This window comes from Dama dama, chromosome 5 (assembly GCF_033118175.1).
Source record: "Dama dama isolate Ldn47 chromosome 5, ASM3311817v1, whole genome shotgun sequence".
Taxonomy (NCBI): domain Eukaryota; kingdom Metazoa; phylum Chordata; class Mammalia; order Artiodactyla; family Cervidae; genus Dama; species Dama dama.
The window spans coordinates 120,357,460-120,381,340 of record NC_083685.1 but is presented as its reverse complement, the minus strand read 5'-3'; the positions used below and the strand labels follow the sequence as shown (position 1 = coordinate 120,381,340).

The following is a 23,881-nucleotide window of genomic DNA, read 5'->3' as shown; positions in this document are numbered from 1 at the left end:
GATGGGAGGCACAGAAGAGGGCTTGGGGGTCCCTGTGGGCTGGCCTGCCCACTTCCTCCTCCCCCGGGAGGTGACAGGAAGACAACCCTCAGAAACAGCCACTAAGGGGGTGTAGGCCCTTCCCTGGTTGGGCCATAGCTCCCCTCCAGGCTGCATAAGGACCACCCAAGCCAGCAGGGACCGGAGGCCAACTGCTTGCTCATCCTCGAAGGCAGCTGTTACACTGCTCCCAGCACACGCAGGGACAGAAGTCACAGGACAGTACTGGGTGGGCAGACCCCCTCCCCGTCCTCCCTCCTGCTCAGAACACTCCAGTGCTGGGTCTGTGTGATGACCCCAGACCCCAACTTGGAGCACATCACCACCCCTCTCCCTCAACGGAGGACGACGAGATGCCCATGGTCCTCCTGGGAAGGGGCCCCCAATGACCTGAATAGCCCTGCAGGGACCACTTCACCCCAGTGTCTGAAGGTTCCCACTGGCCTGAGGGCCCCAGAGAGGCCAGTTCAAGGCTCATCTGGGGAGTGCAGTGGCCACCAGCCTTGGCGGGGGCTTGGAGCTGTGGTGAGCCCAGGGATACAGGTCAAAGCTGCCACCAGACCAAAGCAGGGGGAGGTGTAAAAAACAGCCTGGGACAAGGCAGAGCAACAGAAAGGGGTCATTTTTTGAGGCGGACTGTCTTGCAGGCCCTGCATGCACAGCAGGAGAGCACCGTGGGAAGTCCAGGGGGAGAGCCACCCTCCCCCAAAGCACCGGAGCCACCCCGGGGCTGCTGTCTGCCCCAAGGGACCCTTGGAAACAACGCACAGTGCTGGGCGCTGGGTGTGGCCCCGGCCAGAGGCACCTAGTTGTTGAGTGTTTTGGCCACAGGGCACCTGCAGGAAAAACCCCCCACCCACCCCCACCCCCACCCCCACCCCGAGTCTTTGTGCTTTGGTCACAGGGAGCACCCTCCCACCTGGTGACCCCAGTAACTGCAGAGAAGCAGAACCAAGGCCCCCAGAGCGGGACAGCTGTGCAGGTGCGGAGAGAGGTCTGGACAAGAGGTCTATGGGAAGGCGAGTGGTGCTGCTAAGAGGGGCAGCCCCCGGCTTTGGGCACCGTGGTGGGAACCAGACAACCGCTGAAATGCACCTGCCCGAGTCTCAACCCCGAAGCCCCATCTCTGGGGCCCCAGCACGCTGCGAGGGCAGCAGCGACCCTGCTCTGGAGCCTAGACCCCACGGCCAGGCCCGACTTCTGAGTGGAGCGACGTCGATGATCCAGCCCCGACGTTCTGGGTGGGCGGCGGCCCAGAGGCGTGGAGGTTGAGTGCAGAGGCCGTGGCAGCTGCTTGAGGAAAGGAAGGAGTGATGTGGGAGGGCGAACGGGCCCCCGGCCCAGCGGGGTCATGGACCGCCTGGCTATCCTGACACGACAACTACATGACCTGCCTCCTCTGAGCACACCCACCCTGGGGGCACCGGGCGGCCATCTGGGGGGCCGGCTGCATTCACGCCAGACCTTCCCTAGCTGTAACCAGGCCGAGTGCCTCCTGGGTCAGGAGCCAGGTTATCTCCATAAAACCATGGAGGTACTGTGAGCTGTCAAGGGTTTAGAGGCCGGGAAGGCCCCGGGCAGGGTGGGGTGGGGGTTGGGGAGGGGGCTCCCGGTGTCCCAGGCGGGGCGGGGCCCACCTGGAGTCACAGCAGGAGGAGGCTGGGGCTGCGGAGCCGCCGGTACACCTGCAGCAGCCTCTGGGCAGTGGCGCAGGAGCTGGCTTCGTCCTCCGTGCACAGCCGGTCCCGCAGCATCTGCACCTCCCGCAGCAGCGTCTACAGGAAGGGACGGTGGTGACAAGCTAGGGGCCACCTTCCTACCGGGCACGTTGGTAGGTCCCTCCGAGGCGGGGGGACACCCACCACTCAGATCCCACCCAGGCTGTGGCAGGTGGCCCAGGAAACACACTCCTCTGTGGCCTTAACATGATGACCCCTCAGGACAGGAGGCATGGCTGGGCTGAGGGGAGACCCTGTCCCCAGGGGACTGGAATGTCCTAGCCAAGGTGGGACAGCATGACCGTGCACATTCTGCCCTCATCTCGCCCCTGCAACAGGAGCTAAGACCTGACTGTGGGCTGAGCGGACTGGGAGGCTCCACCAAGCTGGGCGACACGCAGGTGCTTGTGTGTGTGACCCCAGTGGAGGGTCACACTGGGTGGAAGGTTCAGGGCACGGACCCCCGAAGGGCCTCACCTCATGGTTGGCCTGCATCTGGTGGAGATACTGCAGGCGGAGATCAGGCGGGCTGGAGCCCCGGGCAGCCTGCTCCACCACCAGCCTCTGGGGGGATACAAGGGGTAGGTGGCTGGAGAGGGCACCCCTCCCGTGTGTCCCCAGACAGAGCCCAGGGCTCCTGGCACCGGCCTGCAGAGCCAGGCAGCCCTCTCTGCTCGCTGAGACATCCATTAGGCCTCCCTGCCTTGCCCCTAGTTAATCTCCACTCCACACAAGCCCTAGCATGATGGTCGTTTACTTGGAAGTAACCTTCCTGGTTCCCAGAGAGGATGCTCCCAGATGGATCCAGGCAGCAAGGCCCCCACTGGTCTCCGGGGCAAAAAACAGAGAAGAGACCCCAATACCCCGAGAGGTAGCAGGAGATGCCACCAGAGGCAGAAAATACACATCTGACAAGGTCCCCCAAATTCTGAGTGGCCAAGTGAATGAAGAACATCCTGTCGTAGGTGCATGATGTGGCCGACGGAGGGCAGAGGTCTGCAGCCCACGAGAAGATTCCCACTAGGGGAGTGCCCGCAGCACTCTGTCAGGGGCTGACTCATGCTTCCCAGATTCACACGTGGAAGGTCCAGCCCCCAGCACCTCAGGTGATAGTGTTTGGAGAGAGAGAGTCTTCACAGATAATCAAATTAAAATGAGGTCAGGTGGGTGGGCTTTAATCCCACAAGGCTGGTGTCCTTCTAGGAAGAGATTAGGACACAGACATGCCAAGGGATGACCCTGTGAGGACCTGGGGAGGAGCTGGCCGTCCACACACCCAGGAGAGAGGCCTCGGAAGGAATCACCCTGCAGACACCAGGATCCCGGCCTCCGAACTGAACCCACTGTGTCCCGTCCACAGCACTTGGTCACCTGGTCCTAGCAGCCCTGGGATGCTAACTCCCCTTATTGCAGGAAGTCTGGTCAGCATGCTCCCCGCATCCCCAGTTTCTCACTAACTGTCCGCCTCTTAGCTGCCACACTTGGCAGGTCTGGAGACAGCCCTGCACGTTTCAGGCCCAGCAAGAGCAACCACATGGCGCCCTCTGGGGTGCAGGGATGCAGGGGTGGGCGCTCTGCTCTGGGGACAGGAGAACAGATTCCTGAGCCTGGGCATGAAGCCATGGCTATGCCATGGCAGGGCCGTCACAGCACGGCTGAAGGGGACCTCTGATCAGGGCTTGGCACCCAGGCTCGCCTGGGCACACCGGTGGGTCTGATAATTGAACAGCAGCCCTTGCTGGAACTCGGACTGCAGCTCTCCGACTCTTGGGGTCTGGGATGGGGCCTGGGCATGGGCACTGCTAAGTTCCCAGGTGAGGCTGACGCAGAGCCCACACATAAGGAAAAGCGTGGGAATCGGCTGATAGCTGCCAACCCAGACCGCTCTGTGCAGCCGAGGCCAGGCATACACTCAGAATAGGCTGGAGAGGGGCCTCCCGGCCCTGGGACCACCCTGCCAAGGGCCCCAGCTCACAGATTTCCCTGGGGTCACAAAGACCTCCTCAGATCCTGGAGTTGTGGCCCCAGTAACCCCACAAGGCATTGAAGCAGCAGTGAGCGGCCCCCAGGGCTGTGTGTATGTGAGGGGCTGGCTGCCAACTCTTGCTTTCTTGGCAAAGACATGGAAGCCCCAACAAGCAGAAACCTTATCCCAGGACCTGAGTCGGACCTCTCCACACTACTGTATAGAGGAAATTTCATGCTGACAAATCACAGGTGGACTGTCTCCCTGTAACCACATGTCCTCACAGGCCACTGGGGGCTACTGCCAGGAGGGTGAGAGACAAGTCCCCCACCACCTCCCAACTGGCCACAGCTCATGTGCAACCCCGGGCAGGAAGCCAAGACACCAGAGTCCTGTGTCCCCACCACCCCACAGAGACTGCCCAGGGAAGCCCATGAGGGCCAACAGACCTGCAAACGCCTGACAATGGCGTGGTGTGCCCTGCACATGTTGGCTAGAGAGGAGCTCTCCACCTGGATCTCCATGGCCTGGATGGGGCCCGCTGGGCACAGGTCAGTGACGGTCACCTGCAACACACAAGGACCCTCATTGGCTGTCCACAGCCTCGCCTGGCCTGAGGGCAGCTTGGCCTGTAGGAGCATCTGAGCTGGCTGAGGCACATGAGGCCTGGGTGGACCCTCCACATCCCATTGTGGGCAAAGTTTGGGGGGCCCCAAGCCTCGATCTCCACACCGAACACGAATTTCCACCTGAAGAACCAGCTAGCCAAGCAACAGTAAAGCTGCTCATCTGGAAACATCCGTCCAGGAAGAGCCCTGTTCCCTCTGCATCCAGATGTGTGGCACTCATGCCAGAGGCAGTGATGGCTGCGGCTGCACCACCAAGGAGAGCCCAGGCCCCGACCCCTCCAGGGCCCACCCTATGCATTCCAAGTCACCCAACAGCAAGGTCAGGTTGTAAAAAAACAGGGAGGGGGCTGGGCAATGAAGATCTCTGCCCAGTGCCCTCCAGCCAAAGATAAAACCTGGCAAAGATGGGTGACAGCCAGGACGCAAGGCAAGACCCCAGGGACTTAATTTTTTTTTTTTCCCCCCAGGGACTTTAGGAAGGATGCTGTCTCTGGAAGCTCTTCCTTCTGGGACTGTGGGATGGCTGGGCACCCCACCCTCTCCACTACCAGGCCCCTGGGACACCCGACCTTGATGCTGCCTAGTCTTGGTGGACCTGAAAGGGCCGTCCAGTGGGCAGCCTCCACCCACCACCCTCAGAGGAGTGTCACACGGGATGCTCTGCCACAGCCACCAACGCTGCAGCACAAGGGCCAGCAGGATATGATCCCAAGGCTGCCAGGAGGGTCTCCGGAAGAAAGGTGTGTGCAAGGGATGCGGCCAGAGGACTGGGCCCCACCTCAGTGTCTCAGTGGCCCCTGGGTGGGGTATCTGAGACAGGACCCAGCGCCCTGGGGCTCTGGGGGCTGCGTGGCTTAGGGGCTGGAGGGCTTGTGCTGCTGCTGGGGGTACAAGTGAGTGAGTTGCTCGGGCCACTATGAACTCCAGCTGGATGCAGGGCCAGGGCCACGCATGGGGAGCGCTGGACAGGGTGGTCCTCATGGACACTTGGCTGGGAGGCCAATGCAGCTTCCAGCCCTACGAAGGCCGCCCCATCATAGCCTGCCTCTCGGATGTGGGTGCGTCAGACTCTTCTGGAAGGTGGGCCCCAGAATCTGATTCCTCTCGAGTGGCCCAGGGACCCCACTCAGAACTGCTGCTGTCGAGGCCAACATGCCCTCTGGGGCAGGAGAGCTGAACCCTGCTTACCTCTCGGATGATGAGGTGGACATCGGTGCCATCGGGGGCCACTCCCTGGACAGAGGACAGCACCTGGGCCTTCACGATGTCTGCGGCAGCATTCTCGGTGAGGAGCCACTGCAGGGTGGCACAGCCCAGGGACACACCTGGAGAAGAAAGGTGCGCCGGTGAGGCTGGCCGGATTCCAGGGGAGGGAGGAAGGGCCCCGAGGCTGCCCGAAGCCAGTCAGTGCCACCAACCTGCGTGACTGTCCCCTAAGGCGGCCCTGAGCAGCTCTGCCGACACCTTGATGGTGGCCACTGACGGGGGCAGGTACTTGGCCCGCAGGGACTCGGGTCCTGCCGGCTGGCTGCCCGGCACGCGGCAAGTTCCCAGGAAGGTGTGGATGGGGTCCTTGGCAGGGCCCAGGGCCTCCGTGTGGGGCACGCCCAGGCTGGGGAAGCGCAGGCCCTGCAGCATGTCCACTGTGTGCTCGCTCAGGGGCAGGCACACACCGTCCTGCTCGGGCAGGACGACGGGGGTGCACTCAGCCGAAGGGGGGTCCTTGAAAGGGTCCCGGGGCGCGAGGGCCCTGCCCACGACCTCCCGGAGGCTGTAGAAGAGTGCGCAGGACACGGTCACGGGCAGGTCGAGGGCACCGTCCTCGCCGGGGCCCAGGGGCAGTGTCACCTCGCGCCGACCGCCGGGGCCGAGCTGGTCCACGGGGATGGTGTAGGTGATGGCTGAGCCGGCCGAGTCCAGGTCTAAGGCCCGGGAGCTGCGGAGCACCTGAACGCATAGGGCCCAGCCCCGGTCCAGGCTGAAGCTGCTGCTGTTCTCCAGCAGGCAGGTGGCCATCAGCACGTCCTGCAGCTGCAGGCGGCTCCAGGCGGTGCTGATGGTGCAGGAGATGGGCCGCGGACCCTCCCGGCTCGAGAGCAGGGCGCAGCTCACATTCATGACTTCGTTGAGGCAGGTCAGGGCCTTGTCCCGCTGGTCAACTGCCTTCTTCAGAGAAGACACTCTGGAAACAGACATGGCTGCTGAGGGAAGACCCAGACCTCACTCCTCCTTAGCATAAGGTGAGAAGCCTTCACCTCAGGAGCTCCTGTCCTTCTCACACGACTGTCTAACCCGACCCTCCTCTGCAGCAACAAGAGACAAGAGGGCGGAAGATGGCGCTGGGGCAGCCTGGACTTGGTGGCCTGGCCCCACCCCCTGGGCTCACAGAGCCTGTACCCCCATCAGGGTCACTGGGCCAGGAGGCACCCATGGTGGGGCTGGCCACCCTTGCTGTGCTCTCTGATGTGTTCCAAGTCAGCCAGGTGCTCCTCTGCAGAGCCACCATTGACAGCCCAGAGGGTGGCGTGCACCCTGGAAATGGTCCTAAACCACAGGGGCCTGGTGTCCACGCTGGCCTCTATTATCACCTTTGGCCAGGCACCGCGACGTCTGGGGCGATCTCAGGGGTCAGAGGCAAAGTCACAGGCCCTGTCCGGACCAGTGCCAGTGCCCACGCCTTGGACACCTCCTAGGTGCCATGCAGGCCTCTGCCCGGGGCCACAGCCCACTGCTCACCTCTCAGACACAGTGCCAATTCCAGACAACAACTGCTTAATTTTCTGGCCAGCCTTTGCTGAGGTCACTCTGGAGGGCTGAGGTGCCTCATCGTGTGGGTCCAGGTGGCAGATCATCAGCCGGCCTTTGGCAGACAGGGCCAGGAGCTCGGCACCTCCTGCAGGAGAAGACACACAGGGCCTGGGTGGCAGGCAGGGAGGGGCACACAGCTGGGAACACACAGCAGTTTCCAGACTCAGATATGTGTTGTCAGAACACCAATACCCCCCGTGAGGAAAAGAGGGTCCTCGGGACATCCTTGAGGAGTCCAGGGTGCGTCCTGGGCCGGGCACACACTGTGAGGGGCCTCTCTGGGAGGGGGTCAGCCAGCAGAGGCGTCACCTTGTACGCGGACTAAAAGGGAACAGATGAGGGCCGTCAAGTTAGCAGGGTGCATGCCCCCTTCAACAGCCTCTGCCCTGAATAGAGCTGCTCTGAGATTTCCTAAGAGAAGTGAGTGCTACGCATGCCCAGGCCTACTCCACTGACCAGTCTGCAATTGCTGGGGCCTTTCTGGAAGCCTGCCGCCTCCCCAGCACCGTTCTGCCTCCGTTCCCACTCCTGGGCACCAGGAGCTCCCTGGGAAACAGGTTCCATCTCCTGCGACCCGCTGGTTCTGCAGGTCCAGTACCACTGAGGCCCTAAGCCCTGCCCAGAGGTGTGGCTCCCCCATTCCCTGCTGCAGGCAGCCCTCTTTCCCTCTGGGAGACAGCAGTTTTTTCCCTTCGAAAGCATTTCTTTCCTGTCGGGTATGGTCTACGGCAGGCCTTACAGTGCACTCATGGGCCATCTTAAGGGGACTATACGGTGGGGGGAGGGCGGCTGTACCCCTCCCCCCAGCACTGGGCAGACACGGCTGAAACACTCTCTGGCTCTGTCCAGAGGGAACACACACAGCAAAGCTCAGGGATGCCCCCTCCCTGCCCCCTGCCTTCAGGGCAGGGTAGGCTCCTTGGAGCCCACTCGGTAAATGGAACAAATGTTTTCCAGCCTTCAGGAAAAACGTAAAGGCTTGACCTGAACCAGGTTGAGTTTTCCCTGGACCACCTGCCACGTGAGACCTGTCACAGGAAAATGCTCTTACCAGGGGGCGCCCAGGTGTAGACCCTACCCAGGCAGAGGGACACAAACCCTGCCCCAAAACTCACACAGGACCCCAAGACCAGCATCAACCACGAGGCCGTGCCGGCGGAGGGTTGAGCTGCCCGGGGCAGTTTTAAGGAGAGCAGGAATGAGGCAGGGAGAGGAAGACGGCCAGTTCACAGGGAGGAGATGCCAGGGCGGAGGCTCCACCCACCCAACGGCTTTGGTTCTTAGCTTTCGGCCGTGGCTCATACCTTCAGGCGTGCTGGATGACACACAGAGGGTGGCGAGGCTGCAGACACCCAAGCTGTCCGGATACAGTAGAGCAGGCAGGCTTCCTGGGGCCCCGTCATGCTCCGTGGGGTCCAAGGGGGAACCCTCTTGAGCCAGGTCGACTACACGGAGGCCCGCGGAGGTGCTGTGGTACACGCGGCTACTCCTGTCGCAGGCCGCACAGAGCACGGGCCCCGGGACGCTGTACTCCCGCAGCTCAGGCACCAGGTGCCCTGCCTCGTCCCAGCTGGCCTTGATGGCCAGCGTCCGGCCGTGGTGCCCGAGGGCCACCAGGCAGTCGCAGTGTACGTCTTCCACATCCTCGGCCAGCGGCTCTGTCCTCAAGGCGCCAATGAAGACGACAGGCTCCTCCAGGTGATGGAGGATCTTGACAAGGGCCTTCGGGTCACCCGGGGCTGACGTGGAGGTGACCAAGGTCTTGACGATCACACAGCAGAGCTGGCCGTCGGGCAGCCCACAGAGGACCACGGGTGACTCCAGGAGGGCGGCGTCGGCGCCAAAGAGGAGCCCAAAGAGGGCCCCCTCCAGCGTCACACCCCCAGAGCTCCAGGAGTGGCCGAGTGGGGTCCTGGAGCCTGGTGGTGATGCACAGCACAGCACTGGGAGGAAGCGGGGGGCTGCGGACTCCCCCTGGCTCTCAGCTGGGGGGGTGCAGGTGGACAACTCCACCTCACCAATCTGGCCTCCAGGCCTGGGGTCGTCCCCTGGAGAGGGACGCTCAAACAGCTGCATCTTCCACTGGGTGGGGCCCAGCGCCAAGGTGACGAGCGCGTCATCAAGGACGGTGAAGGCATGCAGCGAGGTGTCCGGGAGCACACAGGAATCTGGGTCCACAGGGATCACAGGGACGGGGGGCTCACTGACCTGCCCATCCTCACTGTCCTGGTCATCCCCGCCGTCCTCGTCTTGGGTCACAGACCTTGGAGAACCCAAGGAACTTTTGGTTACAGTGCTCACAGGCTCCCTTCAGGACAGCCTGCCACCGACATGATGGGTGTGGGGTCTGCACAGGCAGCAATCTCAGAGGCCGCCACCAGGGAGCAGCTGGCATGCCACAGTGCCTCCCACCTGCTCCAGGGAATGCTCTGCTTCCCCCACCCCGGTCACCCAGGGACACATGCATAACAGCATGTATCAAGGCTTCCAGAAATGGGGTTAGGACAGAAAATTCTCATCAGTGCAGAACTGTCAGGCCCCTGAGTCCTCACCTGTGGTGAGTGCTCATTCTGAACCCAGTCCAGAGGTGACCAGATCATACAGGTCACAGGAGCAGTGTTTGAGGATGACAGGGAAGTACTACCACTCACAGACAGTGACAAGCCCATCTGAGGACATATCAGCCTCAACCCGGGAGAGGTCAGTGTGCGCCCAACCCAAAGCAGTGCCTGCCAGCGACCAAGCCTCACCTGGTCGTCTGGTCCAAAGACAAGCAATAGATGCCGCTCCGGGCGCACAGGACATAGAGCACCTTGCGAAGGGCCAGGAGCTCCAGGTGCCACACCTGACCGGGAAACTTGTACACGGCCTGGACGACCGGGAAGAAGGGCAGTGTTGGGTCAGGGGCGTGGGGGCGGGCTCAGGTGAAGCAGAGGACAAACTCCTCAAATGCTCCGGCCGCTCCGAACATCCACGCCCGCCCCCGCCCCCGCCCCCTCCAGGGCCCCGGATCCCCTCCCGCCCCAGCCCCCCAGTCCCGGCCCCTCCCCGGTGTGCCCAGTGCTCACGATCAGCAGCCGCCCCTCCTGGTCGTAGACATAGACCAGCTCGCTCCCAGTGGACAGGAAGATCTCCGCCCCGTGGCACAGCACGCGAGGCTTGCCCGCCGCCAGGCCCCCGAGCGGGCAGCAGAAGCCCGCCAGGTATTCGACCCGCGGCCTCGGGCCGGCCATCGTGGGATCGCCTTGGAGCCCGGCCACCGGCGGGGGCTCGGCCTCGCGGCGCGGGAGCCGGGGGGCGGGGCCCTGCGCTTTACGGCCGCCCAGGTCGTAGTGCGGCCTCCGCCTTACGGCGGGGCCGGGGGCGGGGCCGCTGCGCGCCGAGTCTCAGGGGAGTCTCAGCGGGAACCTGGCCCTCATGCCGCTGGAATAAAGCTGGCGCAGACAGAGCTGTATGGCAAAGGGCCAACGTCTTTAAAGCCAAACGCGGGAGGCACAAGGGCCTGGCCTCTCCACTCCTCTCCACTCGGGGCTCCACTGGACCCGCCCGAAGTCGAAGGGCTGGGCAGGCTCCCGAACCCGGGCTAGTACACTGGCTCTCCCAAGGCGGCAACCCCCCAGAGCACGTCTCTTCCGAGCGGACAGTCCGCTCCTAAAGCGACTGTCTAGCGTTTTGGGGTTGGGTCTGTTAAGTCCAGGAGGGGGCGGGCAGCGCCAGGTCTTGACACTTTCAGCCGGGGTCTCTTCCCTCTGAGCTACTGAGCCACATCCACGCCTAAGCCGTCACCAGGACACTGCCGCCTCTGAACCTAACATGGACAGAAGGGTCTCTTCCTTTAATGCTTGAACTGTCTGTGGGTGTATTGGTTTGACTGGACAGTGGGGAAAAGGGGTAAGCCAGAGGAATTCTGGGTTGAGGGCAGAAGACCATAAAGAAAATCACTGGTTAGGTCTTGGTAAGGGGGGCGGGTACAGCTCACCAGCAGTCCATCCTGGTGGTCAAGGTGAAGACAGGGCAAGACACCTCTTCTCCCTAACCCTATCCTCCACGGCTTTGAGGAAAGATCTGATCAGATGGCCCAAGAGTTTTCTGAATAGAGACTGAGATCAGAGTGACACTGAAAGATGCCTGCAGATAGGTCAGTTACACTCCTCTCAAGGCCACACATCTATGAGTGAAAGAGGCATCTGCGGGGCTGTGGCCAGACAGGCCAAGTTGAAGGGGCCCAGCAGCCAAGTGTTTTCTGGGCCTGAGTTAAGCTGACCTCACCAAGGCTGGTGTACCTACCAAAACAAGAAACCGGTGGCACAAGTTCTAATCCCCCTTGTTGAGGGTGGTGCTCAACCCTCAGGGCAGTGGACAGCCACTGTGCTTCTGGGTTGGACCCAGCATGAGTGCACCATCTGCAGTCTGTCCTTTGCCCTAAGACCAGCTCCTGCTTGGTTTTTGGAATTTGAAGTGAGGACATGGTCCTCTCAAGACACACCACTCTGACTCTGAATTCCTCCTCTGCCCGCCCCCCCCAACCCCCACCCCCGAGTGCAACGTGTTCTTGTCTTGTGTTATGACCTCCAATCCTTGTGGGTGACATGCCCGTACCAATTTCTACTCTGGTCCTCCCAGACTTCCAACACCAAGGGAACTACACTGAGATTGTCCCAGAGAAAATGACCATATGGGCAAGTGGACTGCAAGATGGGCTAAGCCAGTCAGGCCTCACCACCCTGTTTCGGCCCCGACTGGCCAGGCACTGTGAAGTTGGTCACTGCTCTGCCCCACTCCCTTTGGCTCTGGGGGGCTAGCAGGCTCCTGGCCCAAACCCAGGCAAACCCCACACTCTGTGATACAAGGATTTATGACCGTCAGTCTATCCTGAACAGTGAGGGGCCCCTGAATGCTGATTGCCCTGGAGGGTACAGACATGAACAAGGGGCTTAGCCAGCTCAGGGGTGATGCAGAGGCAGAGGCCCTTCATGTGGGTGTCCCTGGAAGGCCTGTGGCAGGTGGTGAGACAGCAAAGCATGCTGTGGACAGTCAGTGGTCTCTATGCCACAAGTGGAGGCTGTATGTCTTCCAAGGACAAACTACTAACAGCACTGGGGAGGGACAGCATGTACAGGCAGTACCAATCACTTCTCATAGCAACATAGAATGCCAACATGTTGAACGTGCCAAGAAAGGGGGTGGCAGGACCCTGAGTTCTATTTCCAAGCAGTACCCTCCATTTGCTTGATTTCGAAGGGAGGGGGATATTCCAGAACCTCATCACGTCATAGAACCAACAAGGTCAGCAGCCTGAGCTATGCAGAGGGGAGGACACTGCTAATAAAAGCAGGCAAACTCAGGGACAGGACTGGAGCTGCAAGCTGAGGCCACTCATCCCAGTCCAGAAGCTAAGCTGGGCCTGTATTACCCTAGGGCCCCCTGGACATCAGTGGTAGGGATTCTTATATACATGTTCAAGGAGCAGTGAGTCAGTGGCCGAAGGACAGAGTTGGCTGTGAGGTGTGTGGGAAGGCTGTCATTCGACAATTCAGGCCAAGCAGCATGTCCCCACCAGGTCTTGCTCCCCCCGTGTCTGTGCAAGTTTGCGGGCTTCTGGGCTTTGTCCTTCACCTGCTGCCTGGCTGCCTGCACCTGACCCACCAAAGGCCAGGAGCAGCCACATGGCTAACGGTGGGAAGGGTGCAGGAAAGGCACAGAGGAGGCAAGGCTCTGGTCTTCCTGTGGACATCACGCTGGGAGCACAGGGCAGAGGAGCCTGGGCAGGAGGGGGTCTCTATCCTTCATACTCTAAACACATCAGCAGAAGACAGTGACGTGTGGAGAGGAACAGATATCAAGTCACCCGACAAGGTAGGCAGGTCAAGGATCAGGGCAGGGAGAGGCCTCAGGGCCCAGGAAGGACAAACGGGGCGCTGGCAGTCGCTTCAGGTGCTTTTATTGGTTCACTTGCAGGGCTGGAATCCAGGCAACGCTACTGCAAACCCCAAGTAGGAGCATGGGGAGCAGACTGGTCAGTGGAGGTTGGGCACCTAGTCACCCTTCGCTGAGTTATGGTGCCTGGTGGCATGAGAGGGTGTGTCCACATGAGGGCAGGTAGGATGCAGGTGGGGCTGGGGGCCCCCTCCCTGTGTAAAAGGAGGATGGCTAAGCTGCCTGGGCCTGAGTCTGCTGGCAGGGTGCCCCCACTCCTTTATGTTGACCGCTGACTGTCTTTGGACAATAAAGTGCATTACTGAACAGAGTGACTCAAAACCAGATGCAGAGAAATCACAATACTTTTTCTTTAGCTAAAAGACAGAAGGAAATGAACTATGCAGATGCCAGAACTTCAGGGTGAGCAGGATATTGGTCGAAGAGAAGGTAAAGACCAGAACAAGTGGAGGAGGAACGGCGGGGGCCGCGAGGTCTGAGGTCAGCGCACTTCTGCTCCCCCTGCAGACTCACGTCTGATCAAAGGAGCAGGCGACTTAGGCCAGAACGCACGCCCAGCTTTCTGGCAGGTGGCCACAGATGAGCTGGGGAAACGGGGCTCTGCGCCTCGTGCCCCCTAGAATAGGCCCAAACCACTGGCCACTGAGCGTCCTATGCCAGGTCAACCTGGAGGTGCCAGGCACACCCCTGCCACTAGTGAACACAACACCCAGGTGTGCTCCGTTCACAGGCCAAGGGCAAGGGAGGGCCACAGACATTTGCGTCCTGCCCTAGGACAGAGACATGAAGTCCTCAAGCAGCCTGTGTCTGGGTCCACCTCTCCTGGGGATAGGTGCAGTGCAGCTCAGAGATACGGGGTTTTTTAAGGCAAAGAGGCATCAGGATGTCACAGCTCCTGGGGAAGGGCCAGACTGGAACCCAGCCGTAAAAGAAATGCAGGACCCTAGAGCACGTGCAAGGTCTGACCACAACCTTTGTCCTGGGATGGCCTGGACCCACACCTCAGCACAGTACCTACTTTCCCACGACCCAGCAGCAGCTCCACAGCCCTCTACAACTAGGCTCCCTACTCCCTGACCTGGCTTGTAACGTGGCCATGTCAGAGGCCAGGGTCTAGGCAGGACAACAGGAAGGAATGGTGTGGGGACAAAAGGGACCAGAGCTTCCGGCCCTGCCTGGGGCCACCCAGCTCACCCTCAAGTGTTGGCTGCCCGAGGGGCTGCCTGCTCAGTGGGGGACACCACCAGGCTCCTGCTCGGTCCTGGGTCTGCAGCTGTGCCAGCCGTGTGGCCTGGCAGGAAAGTCTCAGGCACTGAGGTTCATTTGTGAGGAGACCTGACTGTGGGTCCCCTGTCCACTCACCCAGGCTGCACACACCTCCAGGGACTCATTAAAGGAGGGACGAAGGTGGAAACTAGTCTCTCTCACTCCCCTTTTATGCAGTTTTTATCTTAAAAAAAAAAATAAATAAGTCTTCTGGGCAGGAATTACTGATTAACTGTTATTACAACCAAAGCAGACTTTAAAACCCCCCATGGACACTGGCTGGGAGCAGGAAAGGGCGGGCAGCAGATTCACCTGCAGACCAGGCGGACGGGAGGCCATGAGCCCGTGGCCACGCATTTCCACTGCATGATGGCTACCGGAAGGGGAAGAGGTGGCCCTCACAGGCAGGGTCTACCCCAGAGCATCAGGATACAGAGGTCACCAAGAGCTCCTGACCAAAAACATGGGAGGAGCAGGAACAAAAAGCATCCAAGGAAGGAAAAAAGAAAGCTGGATGGTGGCAGCGAGCCCTCCCACCCCCTCGATTCCAGGTGATGATTCAGAGGCACCTAGTCCTTCTACCACAGTGGGGGCTGCTGCGGGGCGGCTGGGTGAGGCCACACCGTGCCTCCACCAGGAGACTGGTTTTAGCCTGCAAAGCACAAGCCTGGCTCCCTCTCTCCAGGGAAGCCTGGTGCTGAGAAACTTCCTGGGTCAGAGACCCCAGGGCAGATGCCCCCGCCTTGCCTTCAGGGCTGCTGAGGTGGGGCACGGTCACAAGAATCTCGGCTTCCGAGAGGGCTGGGGTGGGCCCATTCTGCCAGCAGGGCCCAGGAGCCCTAGGTCCTGGGGAGGCTGCACATTTCGCAGTGGCCGGTGCCTGGCTGGTTCATGAAGGTGCAGTGCTGACAGGCCCACATGGCGGACGAGGCGGCGTGTGTGGAGCCCCCGACAGCTCCGTACTCTTGGAGGCCCGGAAGCTGCACACCAACTGTGCCTATGGGGCGGGAAGAGAAGCAGTATTCATCCATTCTGCACAGGGAAGCTGTCCCACCCCGTCTGAGAGTTCTGCACAGCTGCTTATCAGGACAGGAATGGACTCGAAAAGCAACTTCCATGGGTGTGGACGAATGTGGCTTGAGAGCCCCCACCCTGGGTCCCCTGTTCTCACACACGGAACCCTGCTAGGGAAAGCTGCTGTCTGCTGAGCAGAAAGCTGCCGGCGGTGGCCACTCACGCACCTGCCCACTGCCCCCGCCCAGCTGCTATGTCAATGGCTCCTTCCTTTTCACTGCTGAGCAGCAGTACGTCATATGAAGAGCATCTCTGGTTATCTGTCTCCCTCCTGATGCACACTTGGGTCACTGCCAGTTTTAAGCTATTGTGAACAAAGCTGCTACGAATATTCTTAACACAAACCTTAGTGGGGATCTGTGTTTGCCTGTCTCTTGGGTAGTAGTGGGCTGGCTGGGTCATCCTCACCAGGGCGTGGGAGAGTTCCAGCTGCTCTGGGAGTGTGTGAGCATGCCATGCAGCCAGTGTCTGCATCTCAGTCACTCTCACAGCATGTAATGGTAGCTTATTTATTTATTTTAATGGTAGCTTATTTAATTTCCACTTTTCTGATGACTGATGGTGACCTTACTGAAGCTCTTTATGTGGAACATCTTCTATAGTTTATCTTCTCCTAGTCTGTGCCTTGCCTTTTCAAGTTTTTGACAACATCTCTTGATGAGCCCAAGTGTTTCATTCTGATAAAGTCCACCTGACCAATCTTTTAGTCAGTGTTTTTCTCTGTCCTACCTTCAAGGTCCTGAACATATTCAACTTTTTTTTTTAACATATATCTTTATAGTTGTAGATCTTACCATTAGGTCTATCAGCCTCTGATAGACCTAATGTCCCAGCCTGTGTTGATTTTTTCTTCTTCTTTTTTTTTAATCTTTAGCTTCTCCTGTTGCAGTACACAGGCTCAGTAGCTGTGACTTGCCAGATCTAGAGCTCATGGGCTTCAGTATTTGTGGCACACAGGCTGTTGCTCCACAGCATGTGCAATCTTCCTAAACCAGGGATTGAACCCTGTGTCCCCTGCACTGGCAGGCAGATTCTTAGCCACTGTACCACCAGGGAAGTCCTGTGTTGATTTTTATATATGAGGTGTATTGTAGAAGTCCCAAGTTCATTTTACCCACAGATACCCATTTGCTTCGACCTGTTTTCCTAAAAAGGGTATATCTCCTCAGGTAATCGTTCAGGTGCCTTGTTATCACCCAATTCTCAACTCTCCATCTGGCCCATCAGCCTATTTATTTTCATGCCAAGAGCACCCTGTTTTAACCATGGCAGCCTTACTACTGAAAACAGGCAGTCCATGTCCTCCAGCTTCATTTTTTGTTTTTAATATTTATTTGACTGCAGCAGGTCTTAGTTGTGGCACATGGGGCCTTCGATTTTCATTGCAGCATACAGACTCTTTAGTTGCAGCATGCTAACTCTTAGCTGCAGCACGTGAGTTCTAGTCCTCTGACCACAGATTGAACTTGGACCCTCTGCCCTGGGAATGCAGAGTCTTAGCCACTGGACCACGAAGAAGTCTCCATTCTTCTTTTTTCATGATTGTTTTCTAGGCCCTTTGCAACCCCAGATAAATTTTAGAACTTTTCCCCGCTCCCTTCCCTTGCAAAATAAATATGTCTATGGGGAATGATGATTGAGATTATACCAATTAATTTTGGGAAAACTGACATCTTAGAAATATCTTGCCTTCCAGTCCAGAGCAATGGTATTTCTTTACCATCTATTTAGCTCTTCTTCTGGCAAAGTGTTAGCTTTCAGCAAAGAGCTCTTACATGGTATCAGTGGACTGTGTCACGAGATCTCTCATGTTCTGTGACTCTGCATCTGCAAAGGGTACTCCACTGCTAATTTATGTTACCAACCCCTGTGCAGTGAGCAGAGTTCTTTGAGTAGTGTATCTGTTGACAGCATTTGACAACCACACAGCACATTTTAGCAAAGTGACAGGCGCTTTCCCAATAGAGGCTCCAGGCAGTGGGTCCAGACCATATCATCCTGCTGGTATGAGACTGATGCTTGGCATAGGTTTGGGTTTCTTCCCACTCTAAGTATGAGGCATGGAGCCAATGGGACCCAGCTCCTATGGGGTCACTAGCTTTTCATTAGTTTCTAGTGAGAATGGCAAGGCATACCACATGCTCAGACTGAATCCTTTCCTGACCTAGTTTTCTTTTCTCCCAACTGGGCCAGTGCTTATCTAGGGAAAAAACCTCCTGGTCAAGACACCCTCCTTTCCCAGCTTTCCCATGTGCTCTTTCTAGAGCTCTCTTTTTAGAGAGAGAGCTCCAAACCATTAAAGCTGCTGCAGTCAATGTTTCTGTGTGAGGCATCTGAAGAATAACACCAGGGGCTGGGAGAGCCTAGTACGTAGAAGAGCTGGACCAGGAGCTGAGACCCTGGCCAGCACCTCACACTGTCCACCCAAGGACATGAAGCCATGGGCTTCACTATAGGAATTTGGTGAAACAATGGGTCCTCTGTTTCAGAACACGAGGACAAGAGGTAAATGGCATGTCCAGCCCTTTTACTGTTTGGCTGTCAGAATCATATAAAAAGAAAACTTAAACAGAAGAGCAACACGATCAATAAATACCAAGGCTCCTCAGCCCCTGAACTTCCAGGTACTCAGTGTAGAGAAAGTAAGAACCCCACTGGGCTCCCTGTGGCTTGGGTTCCACTGAGGGTTTCCTAATTCTGGCTCAAGCATCTGCCCTCCAGATTGAGAAACTGTTTAAACACTTTTTTATATGTACTTTCAGGTGTGTTTTCAGGGGGCACTGCAGTTTTTCTCAAAGCCACAGGGAAAAGGGCCGCCAGGGTCACCACCCTCTCGAGCTCTTGGCGAGGGCGCTGGGAGTATGGGAGCAGCTCCCAAGGCTGATGAATGGAGGCTCTCACTCTGGAGACACAAGATCCCCTAATTCTATTCTTTCTTTTCCTCCTTCTCCACCAAGAATACTCTGAGGATTGATGGGGAAAGGGGAAAAGAAAACCCCGAGGAGCCCAAAAGCTCTCTGTACTCAGCACTTAGGTTGAGTGTGAAATTCCTGTTCACCTAAAACAATGACTTTCAAACTATTCCTAAGATGCTTAAATCATGTACAAAAACCCATGGAACTATGTACCCAAGATGTGTGGCCTTTACACATATGTTACAGTGATTAAAAACAGCTGTGGACCCCAGCAAAGTTCTGTCTGTGCTTGTTCCACTGCCCATGATGCCATCAGGATACATCTGGGGTCAGGTTGCCAGGGCCCAGGAAGAAGTACTGGGGCCTGAAGGGCAGGAGCCCGAGCCCTGGTCATGGGGGCTGCAGGAGGGGAGGACACCTACTGCAGAGCTGCTCGATAGTGGCCCACTGCTCAGACTTCTTCCAGGTCTGGGCAAGCTCCTCATTTCTGGTCCTCACGGCCTCCAGCAACAAGCTGATGCTGTCCTGCAAGAAGCCAGAAAGGAAGGTTCCAACTCGCTTCACTGACAGTGGACAGACTTGCTCACAAGTTTTTCCTCCCCAATATCAAGACACACTGAAGGGGGAATTTCGAAAATCTCCCAGGCTGTCACTATGAAATGCAAAACATCACATACTTAGTCTATAAAGAGAAATGCTAAATTGAGCTAAAATGTAAATTCTTCCCAGAGAGCCCCAAGGTGACCACTGTGCTGCTCTCTCTCCTGAACTGACCACTCCACCCCCTAGGTAGTCACAGCTCACAGCCTTTCTCCTGAGGGCCTAGGCAGACGGGCAGGAGCCCCGTGGCCATGAGGCCCACCCTCATCCCTCTCACCTCCCTCAGTCCTCTGTCCTCATCACGTCTATATCTCAGTGTACTTTGCAACCTAGAACTCCAGGGTAAAAGTGCAGAGAACTAAATAGCTTTTATAATTAGAAACTTACAAAGCCTTCCAGGGCCTCTCAGGCAGTACCTTCAGAAAATGCTTCCTAACAGGTGACTGCAACAACAGCACACAGTTTCCAGTGAGAAGGCCCTAAGCTTTCACCACCTTCCCAACCAGACAGGCAGCAGCTGACCCTGGGACTGCAGCTACAACTCTCTGGGCTAAACAGGGAAGGCAAACCTAGTGTGAAGCCTCAGGATGCCCAGTGTCAAGTATCACAAGTGAATAGTTTGGACAAAAACAAACACAAGATCAACCCAGCAGGACACAAAATAGCTACAGAAAAGCAGCGGAAGGAAGGGGCTTCGCCCTTCTACTATGTCTCCTTGTAGAAATGTTTCCTTGGGTCTCAGGCAGAAAAAGGGCCAAAGTAAAAGGACAGCCACGACATAACCCATCCAAGAGGCTTCCTGACTGGACCCGCTGCTCCTGTGATGCTCAGAAAGAAGCTGCCATCTGTAACACTTCACCCTCATCTCCCCACAAAGCACGTCTTAAAAATGCCAACTGTGCAGCTGTGTGCCCGGGGCCTGGATGCTGGCCAACCTTCTGGGCCAAGGCGATAAACCAGAGCTGATTCGGGAGAAGGGGAGATCAGGAAGCAGCAGAGGCTGGGATTCTCAAACTGTTTCAACAGGAATTTTTTAATTGTTTATCTCTAATGCTCCCCCTAGAAGGACACAGAGTTAAGTGGCCTCTGCATCCCATATGATTTGTCCTCCGTCATGGAGGACAGACACTTTCAAACAAGCTAGTCTAGTGCAAACTCTAAAACTGAGAAAGTCACTTATTGAGGCCCTTGTGCAAAGCTGCTGCCCACAGGACAGGTTAAGGGGGCCTCAGCTGCTCCGGTGCTGCCCAGAGTGCTCCAGTCTGAGGACAGGAAGCCCACCTGGCTCGTACCTGCAGAGGCATGACGTCGTTGGTGACCAGGAACAGCAGGAGGTGGAAATCCGAGATAGTGTCCAGGAACACAGATGAGGTGTTCTGGGACAGGTAAGTGGCCAGGCTGTGGAAATCCTAGAGGGCCAGGTATGGAGGGGTGGAGACAGACACAAGCACCCATTGGTCCCAGGTCAGAGTTGGAGGAGAGCCACTGTCCTACAAAAATGGGACTGAGCACATTGAGCGCTGAGGGATGGCCCACCCCCTCTCCTTCTAGAACCATTTACTGGGAGCCAGGGATACAGGAACACGCAGCTGCAGAGGAAAACTTCCAGGAAAACGCTCTTAGTATATCTGACTTACGGGAAGGTTTTAGCAACATGTCTGTGAAACTGACCCAGCTGCGAGACACATTCAAACTCACCTCTGGGGAGGAGTGGGAGTGGGAAGGGCCACTGTGGGGCTGCGAGAAGCCCCGTCTGTCCGGGTGCATTGTCGACCGGGCAGCAGAGTAGTGAGAAGCAGGAATTGGGGCAGAGGGATGGGGGGATTATATGACACTAACACTTTCAACAGGACTGAAGCAGGAGATTCAAGGGTGCTACCCCAGTCAGTGGCTCTGCTCCTCCCCCAGCACCTGGTCAGGTGGGCAGTGAGGAAACCGAAGTATCAGAGAGGCCCTGGACACTAGTCACTGCTTCAGAAGAAGCTCTCGATGCAGACATTCTTTAACCAGGCCCCTTTCTGCAGTGCCTGGGATCAACTTGGGATGGGTATTCACAGGTGTGAACTGATGTGTCCCCACTGATGTGAGGACAAGGCAGTCAGAGCAGTTCTCACGGGTCTGACGTGCAGGTGAGAGCCGAGGTGCCCAGGCCACATGAGGCCCCATGGCTCGGATGGGGCCAGAGAAACATGGCAGGGTGACGAGGTAGGGGGCAGAGCACACAGCAAAGCAAGACACCGCCACAAAAGACGGCGCTTACCAACAATCAATAACCTTGCTGGGAGAGAACATGAAGTGACTGATAAAACAGGCCCCCTGAGAATGGTCCTTCTGGCAAATCCATAGGCCTGAGGACTTAGAGGGCTTTGCCTCTATGCTCATCCACTGCCCCTGCCCTAGAGAGGGCTCATGCGATCAGCAGTATCTTAGAAAAAAGCCTAACCAGGCTTTGTCACAAGAACAAATGAGAGTCAGAAACCTTGATACTTTCTGGAAAAACAAGTGACGCTAGATAAACAAGCAGCAGTGACTTTAAATTATGTTTCTAAAGACAAGGAGCTTACCTGGGTCTCACCCAATACGTCCCGGTTTTCAATAGGAAATGGATTTTGTGAAATAGAAAAAGTGTAAACTGGATCCTTGGGGAAAGTTGTTGTGATCTAATGAACAAAAACACAAACCCATGATAAATTAATTGTGTCATAAACAGGGATGTGGGCCCTGAGCACACCAATCCTTGGAGTCCTGAGCTGCTCACAGCAGCAAAGTCCTAACTGTTCTACCCTGAAGGGAATGTTTAGCTCTTAGGACAGCCCCTAAATGAAAATTCTGAAACTGTGACTCTCAGAGGCAAATAAAGAATCATTTTTCATAGCTGGTGAGACTGTGGTACCTGTGGGCAGTTTCCTAACTCCATCTCCACTGGGATGGCCCCTCAGCTGCTCTCCCACTGCTGAGGGGGTTAGAGGGTGGGCCACGGCAGAGAGCAGAGGCGTGAGCGCCATCTCAGGAGCCAACTCTGTTCCCACCACCATGTCTGGAGGGCAAGTGCAGAATCAGTTCCTGACGGTTTTGAAAGCCACCGTGCCCTCCAGCGAGCTGGCTGAGGCCCCTTCCAATTCCCAGGCACCACTCCATAGAGCCAGGGCATGACCAGGCAGGAAGAGAAGCAAGGCCGGGGAGATGCAGGGCATGGCTCTCCCCTGAAGATGGCTGGAGTCAGGAGCTCGTGTCCAAAGAGGAGCCGAAGCCCTGCAGTGTCTCAAATGTGCTTCAGAAACGACAGAGGGCATTTAAAATTCAAAATCAATAGTAACTACAGGGACAGTGGCAAACGTGTAAAAATCAATACAAATACAGTTTCTCATTCCTCCTGGCAGGTGACCCTCCCCACAAACGCACCCACGTGTGCACCACCATCAGCCATCTTTTGGTTGACGCAGCTCTTCCTCTGCAGTATGACACTGGCAGCAGCAGATTACACCTCGTCCAGATTTAGCACAGCTATTCTGGTTCCTTTGGGACTATTTCTGAAGAATGAAAATGTGGCTCTGGCCTGTTTTCTGCATCAGTGAAGGCAGCGAGCTGTGCCAGGCTGGCTGGCTCAGGACCCGCTGTGCCTGTGCCAGCGCTGTGACAGTGAGCTGAGCCGTCAGCAGCTCCTCCACTCGAGCCCTGCTGGCCTTTTATGGATGACACCACGTGGCCTCAGGGCATAGGGTGCGAACACAGCACAGTGCCAAGTCCTCCTGTGAGGCCTTGCTCGGTTCATCTGAGAGATACGGAGACCGGAGAGCCCATGCCTCCTAAGGCTACATGAGGATCAAGTGTGCCCAGACATGTGGAGCCCGCAGAACAGGCAGCACACATGGGGCTCAGTCTCAGCTGCTGTCATGATTCTAGAGATGGCGGAGGGGCCACCTCACTGCAGAGACAAGGCCTGTGGCGGGCTCACACCCCTCCCTTTGGAAGGCAGATAAAGGAGTGGACTGGCAACAACAGAAGACCCGCTAGTAAGTCAATGTGGAATTAAGGGAAGTATTTGTTAGACCTGTAACTGCCCCTTGGAGAACTTCAGAGCCAAGTTCACACAGCAGTCTGACTATCCCAGAAGCCCAGGGGAGAGGATGCAGGGTGTCAAGCACTTAATTTTGTGCTCAAACCCTCTCCCCACCCAGCCTGCCTGGCTCACCGCCCCCCCCCCCCCCCCACATGCGGAGCACCTCCACAGAAGGCCCAAACGGCCACCTGGTCACGAGGCTTATTTAAAGTCGTTGAATGTGCTGGTCAGGTGGGGGTCTGGGCCTGGGTGAGGAGTGAGCACACCTGTCTGGGCACCTGCTCCAACCTCCCTCCACAGAAGAGAGCACTTGAGTATCACAGGGTGGAATGCTTCCTCATCAACCAAATGCTACTGCAACAGCACTAAGGCAAGAGCTTAGCTCCTTCGTGAAAGGAAACGGGTGGGGAGGCCACTGGGAAAGAAGACCTCAGGAAGCTGGCTTTAAATCACGTAGACTCCTCCTAAGTGTATGCTCCATCAATCTGTTTTCATCTTAATTACACCCTAGGTAGTCTAAAAAGCAGATGCCTTTATGGCCTAGGTAATAAATATGTTCTCGGGAGCTGTCAGTTGGAATGGAGCGTTGGCGGGCTCGGCTCACGGGGACCCGCTGCTCCAAATGCAATGATACTTTACAGCCTGAATCACATGCCCATCCTAGTCCAAATGCGGCCTGAATTCATCCTGGCAGGCAGCAGTTAGGAAATGAGCCACCTCCCGTACCCTGTGGACAGAGCGCTGACTGCAGCAAATGCATCAGGCTCTGGTCCTGCAGCATGCGCTGCCCTCTGCATACGACCACATCTCCGTGAGCGGAGCATGCCTCCAGAAAGGAGCAGAGGCTTGGGGAAGGTGTGCCGGTAGCA

The 23,881-nt window shown here is 57.2% G+C and overlaps 2 protein-coding genes across 5 annotated transcripts in view; both read right to left on the bottom strand.

The window, feature by feature from the left end:
• Positions 1-923: 923 nt before the first annotated feature.
• FAAP100 (FA core complex associated protein 100) lies at positions 924-10,455 on the bottom strand. Of its 4 annotated transcripts, none has more exons than XM_061144534.1 (10): positions 10,229-10,455; positions 9,911-10,029; positions 8,465-9,423; positions 7,089-7,245; positions 5,771-6,534; positions 5,541-5,677; positions 4,173-4,289; positions 2,235-2,321; positions 1,677-1,814; positions 924-1,329 (listed from the first exon to the last, which is right to left on the bottom strand). In XM_061144534.1, exons 1-9 carry the CDS (start codon positions 10,391-10,393, stop codon positions 1,683-1,685), a joined length of 2,637 nt encoding a protein of 878 aa, XP_061000517.1. In that variant the 5' UTR covers positions 10,394-10,455; the 3' UTR covers positions 924-1,329; positions 1,677-1,682. The 4 variants fall into 4 exon arrangements, with proteins under 4 accessions (XP_061000517.1, XP_061000519.1, XP_061000518.1 ...); XM_061144536.1 differs by having other exon boundaries at positions 8,465-9,328; positions 10,229-10,361; XM_061144535.1 differs by lacking the exon at positions 2,235-2,321.
• A 2,629-nt stretch (positions 10,456-13,084) lies between these two features.
• NPLOC4 (NPL4 homolog, ubiquitin recognition factor) overlaps positions 13,085-23,881 on the bottom strand; it is a 52,393-nt gene continuing 41,596 nt past the window's right edge. The window contains exons 14-17 of the mRNA XM_061144539.1: positions 21,517-21,612; positions 20,245-20,361; positions 18,775-18,877; positions 13,085-15,360 (exon numbers count right to left, since the gene is read on the bottom strand). Coding sequence (XP_061000522.1) covers positions 15,203-15,360; positions 18,775-18,877; positions 20,245-20,361; positions 21,517-21,612 — 474 coding nt within the window. The 3' untranslated portion in view covers positions 13,085-15,202. The remainder of the gene's footprint in view (positions 15,361-18,774; positions 18,878-20,244; positions 20,362-21,516; positions 21,613-23,881) is intronic.